This window comes from Salvelinus sp. IW2-2015, unplaced genomic scaffold (assembly GCF_002910315.2).
Source record: "Salvelinus sp. IW2-2015 unplaced genomic scaffold, ASM291031v2 Un_scaffold3763, whole genome shotgun sequence".
NCBI lineage: Eukaryota > Metazoa > Chordata > Actinopteri > Salmoniformes > Salmonidae > Salvelinus > Salvelinus sp. IW2-2015.
In genome coordinates this window covers 49,910-54,411 of record NW_019945037.1, presented here as the reverse complement: position 1 = coordinate 54,411, position 4,502 = coordinate 49,910, and the positions used below count along the sequence as shown (strand labels likewise).

At 46.5% G+C, this 4,502-nt stretch overlaps 1 protein-coding gene across 1 annotated transcript in view; it reads right to left on the bottom strand.

Annotated features, from left to right (window-relative positions):
• Positions 1-988: 988 nt before the first annotated feature.
• The window catches only part of LOC139026035 (F-box/WD repeat-containing protein 7-like), a gene marked incomplete at its 3' end in the record, with an annotated part of 26,396 nt that continues 22,882 nt past the window's right edge, over positions 989-4,502 (bottom strand). The window contains exon 3 of the mRNA XM_070441335.1: positions 989-1,072. Coding sequence (XP_070297436.1) covers positions 989-1,072 — 84 coding nt within the window. The remainder of the gene's footprint in view (positions 1,073-4,502) is intronic.

Sequence of the window (4,502 nt, the reverse complement as noted above, 5' to 3'; positions counted from 1 at the left end):
TTACCCACAGAATTTCTTACTACTGCGCGGACTATAAACTTTCGTGTTTCCTTGGTTTTATATAACATTTTATTTCACCGTTACTGTGGGTGGCGGCGGGGGATAGGGAGGCAAGCAGAAAAAGAGAAAGTCTCTTGGCCCCACAGACACCTGACAAAGTAAACAAGGGTTAGTCTTTAAAGTACCTGTAACCAAGAACTAAGCTTCTGCTGGTCCCACAAGACCATGATGCGACGAATCAGCGCTGAACATAGAAACGTGGTTCATTATAAACCAGGAAACTATTCTGACCACTTCCCACAGACTCTGAATAAATGCTCTTTATACCAGACTTTCTGGCTTTCCCAAAGACACTGAATAATTTTTAATATACCAGACTTTCTGCTTCCCACAGTACCTGAATAAATGTTCAATATACCAGACTTTCTGCTTCCACAGCACACTGAAGTAAATGTTCAATATACCAGACTTTCTGCTTCCCCAAGACCACTGGAATAAAGTTCAATTATACCAGACTTTCTGCTTCCCACAGACACTGAAATAAATGTTTCAATATACCAGACTTTCTGCTTCCCACAGACACTGAATAAATTGTTTAATATACCAGCACTTTTTTCTGCTTCCCACAGACACTGAATAATGTTTATATACCAGACTTTCTGCTTCCCACATGACACTGAATAACGTTTAATATACCATTTACTTTCTGCTTCCCACAGACACTGAATAGAATGTTCAAGTATACCAGACTTTCTGCTTGCCCACAGACACTGAAAACTGTTAATATACCAGACTTTCTGCTTCCCACAGTAACTGAATAAATGAGTTGATATGACTACACTAGCAGACGAATTATATGGAGTGCCGTGTTTTACCTTTGAGTCTGTGTGTGTGTGTGTTACCTAGGTGTGTGTGTGTGTGTGTGTGTGTGTGTGTGTGTGTGTGTGTGTGTGTGTGTGGTGTGTGGTGTGTGTGTGGTGTGTGTTACCTGAGTAGTTGGAACCTTTGCAGTGTTTCTTTGCCTGAAGGGAAAGGCCTTGATGTCTGGTCCATGGTCCAACTTCCTCTTCATCTGATAGGGAAGAGAGAGAGATGGAGGAAAGAGAGGAGAGATGGAGGAAAGAGAGAGAGATGGAGGAAGAGAGAGAGATGGAGGAAAGAGAGAGAGAGCAGAAGAGAGAGAGAGGATAAGAGAGAGAGATTGAGGAAAGAGAGCAGAGCGAGAGAGAGAGAGGAGAGCGAGGAGCGAGCAAGCGTTGGCTCCAGGTTGGGAGACAGCCAACAGACAGCATACATACTTAGTTCCAGTGGGAAAGCAGAAGACAGCTCTTACAGACTTTCCAGGTTGGGAACAGCCAACAGACAGCTCTACAGACTGTTCCAGGTTGGAACAGCAACAGACAGCTCTACAGACTCCATGTTGGGAAAGCCAACAGACAGAGCTCTACAGACTGTTCCAGGTTGGGAACAGCCAACAGACAGCTCTACAGACTGTTCCAGGTGGGAACAGCCAACAGACAGCTCTACAGACTGTTCCAGGTTGGGAACACCAACAACAGCTCTTCAGACTGTTCAGGTTGGGAACAGCCAACAGTGGAAGAGAGGACAGTAACAGGAGACATTATGAGCTGAATTTAAGGAAATATTTCTTATAGTTACAGAAGATAAAATACTTTATCCAAAATAAAATACAAGTATTGATATTAGTTGCGTCGGGGTCTTTAGGTCGCAGTATTTGTGTGATATTAGTGGCTGGGGTCTTAATCTATGAACTTGACATGAGTGCTCATGGGTCATGGATAGACATGCCCCACAGCAGTGGAAGAATTCAGCTGAAGTTGTCAGGCAAAACAGACACACCACTGAGCTCATTATTAACAAAACATTAACCCGCCCAAGCCAGGTGACACACCCTTACCACTGCTGCCCCATTAACCCCCAAGCCAGGTGACACCATACACTTGCTGCCCAGTAACCCCCAAGCCAGGTGCCACCATGAACTGCTGCCCCATTAACCCCGAAGCCAGCGCTGCACACCATACCCACTGCTGCACCCCAGTAACCCCACAAGCCAGGACACCCCACCACTGCCTGCCCCCATTAACCCCAAGCCAGTTGACACCTACCACTCTGCCCCATTAACCCCAAGCCAGGTGACACCATTACACACTGCTGCCCCATAAGCCCCAAAGCCAGGTGACACCATACCACTGCTGCCCCATTAACCCCCCAAGCAGGTGACACCACTACACTGCTGCCCCATTAAACCCCCAAGCCAGGTGCACCATTACCACTTGCTGCCCCATTAACCCCCAAGCCAGGTGACACCTTACCATGCTGCCCCTTATTAACCACCCAAGCAGGTGACCCATACCCACTGCTGCCCCATTAACCCCCAAGCCAGCGTGACACCTACCACTGATGCCCCCATTTAACCCCAAGCCAGGTGACACCCTATCACTGCTGCCCCATTAACCCCCAAGCCATACCACTGCTGCCCCCATTAACCCCAAGCCAGGTGACACCCTACCACTGCTGCCTCCATTAACCCCAAGCCAGGTGACAACCATACCCTGCTGCCCATTAACCCCCAAGCCAGGTGAACACCCTACCCACTGCTGCCCCATAACCCCAAGCAAGGTGACACCTACCACTGCTTGCCCCATTAACCCCCAAGCCATAATACCACTGCTGCCCGGGCGCAGGATGCGCATCATTGGCATGCACCACACCACATACTGTTGCACCAGGCTGAGGGGACTCCCATTCCTGCACACATCAGCCGTGTGTGTTTGAAAGTAAAAACACTTTCAGACTGATTTAGCCCTAACCAACCGCGAAACAAAACCTCGGTTCAGTCAGCGTTCACACACACCAGCCGTGTTCCTTATCGGTTTGTTTTCCCCAAGCGGCCGCAGATTCATTCTTTGATTCGGTTCGCCAACACCTTTCTATAGTAGTCTATAGCGCAGCAGAATACATACACGCACCGCAGCCCCGGGGCACAACAGACGAATATATGGCGAAATATGGCCAAGCAACAATCTCATTCTGTTAGCTTATATTGTGTAGGCTACATTTCAGAGCGTGTGTCTAAACGACTACTTGGAGAGATAGGAGTGAAAAAAGAACGGGCGCGTCACGTTTCCTACCTCTCTCTATTCCGCAGTAGTCTATTTCTATCCACCAGAGAGAACAGAAGCACTTTCCCCACCAGGAAACCCCAATATACCAGATACATAACACTGGTATACAGTAGTAGCAGTGTCATTAKCCCAGAGAAAAATAAATWAAWATTGAAATCACTGATTTGAAATCACACTTATAAAATGCCAGGTAAAAAAAAGGAGAATCCGGTGCGTAAAAAAATAAATATATATATGACCCCGCCACTCACTTTATAGAAGATGTGCTTCAACGTGCCGTAGAAACCCATCGTGATTTTATTCKTCCGTTATAACGCCCTTCTGCTCTTCCCGGTAGCACAAATTCACAGATAGTGCGGGTAGTTAAATAGATGGGTAGTACTCTTCTTGTCCGAAGGCAAAATTCTCCCTCCTCTCTTTCCACTTCAGTTAGATCCAACCGTATCTATCGTTGCCTGCTGCTACGGACATGTTCGGGCAAGCCTCTCTCCCCAATGCGAACGGGAAGCTAGGAGAGTTAGCCTAGCTAGATAGGTTTTCATATAAGCGCAGAGAGAGACGGAGGTTAGTTCGTTCAGCGAGGCAGCTCTCACACGGACTGCCAAGCATACCGGGGGACAACCAGCTTAGTCAGCCAGAGAGGAATGCCGAGAGGGGGAGAGGGAGGTGGAGACGCGGAGAGCGGCGGAGAGAGAGAAAAGGGCAACCAGTGRAGAACAAACAAACACCATTGTAAATACAACCTATATTTACATGYATTTATTTTCCCTTTTGTACTTCAACTATTTGCACATCATTGCAACACTGTACACAGCCATAGTATTACACTGAACACAAATATAAAACGCAACATKTAAAGTGTTGGTCCTATGTTTCATGAGCTGAAATAAAATATCCCAGACATGTTCCATATGCACAMAAATGCTGATCTCTCTCAAATTTTGTGCATACATTTCTCTGCCAAGATAATCYATCCACCTGACAGGTGTGGCATATCAAGAAGCTGAWTAAACAGCATGATYATTACACAGGTGCACCTTGTGCYGGGGCCATAAAAAAACATTTATTAGAAATAAAACACAGAAATACCTTATTTACATAASTATTCAGACCCTTTACTATGAGACTCGAAACTGAGCTCAGGGGCATCCTGTTTCCATTGATCATCCTTGAGATGTTTCTACAACCTGTTGTAAATTCAATTGATTGGACATGAYTTGGAAAGRCACACACCTGTYTAAATAAGGTYCCACAGTTGACAGTGCATGTCAGAGCAAAAACCAAGCTGTGCCCGTCGAAGGAAATGTCCGTAGAGCTCCAAGACAGGATTGTGTCGAGGCACAGATCTGGGGAAGG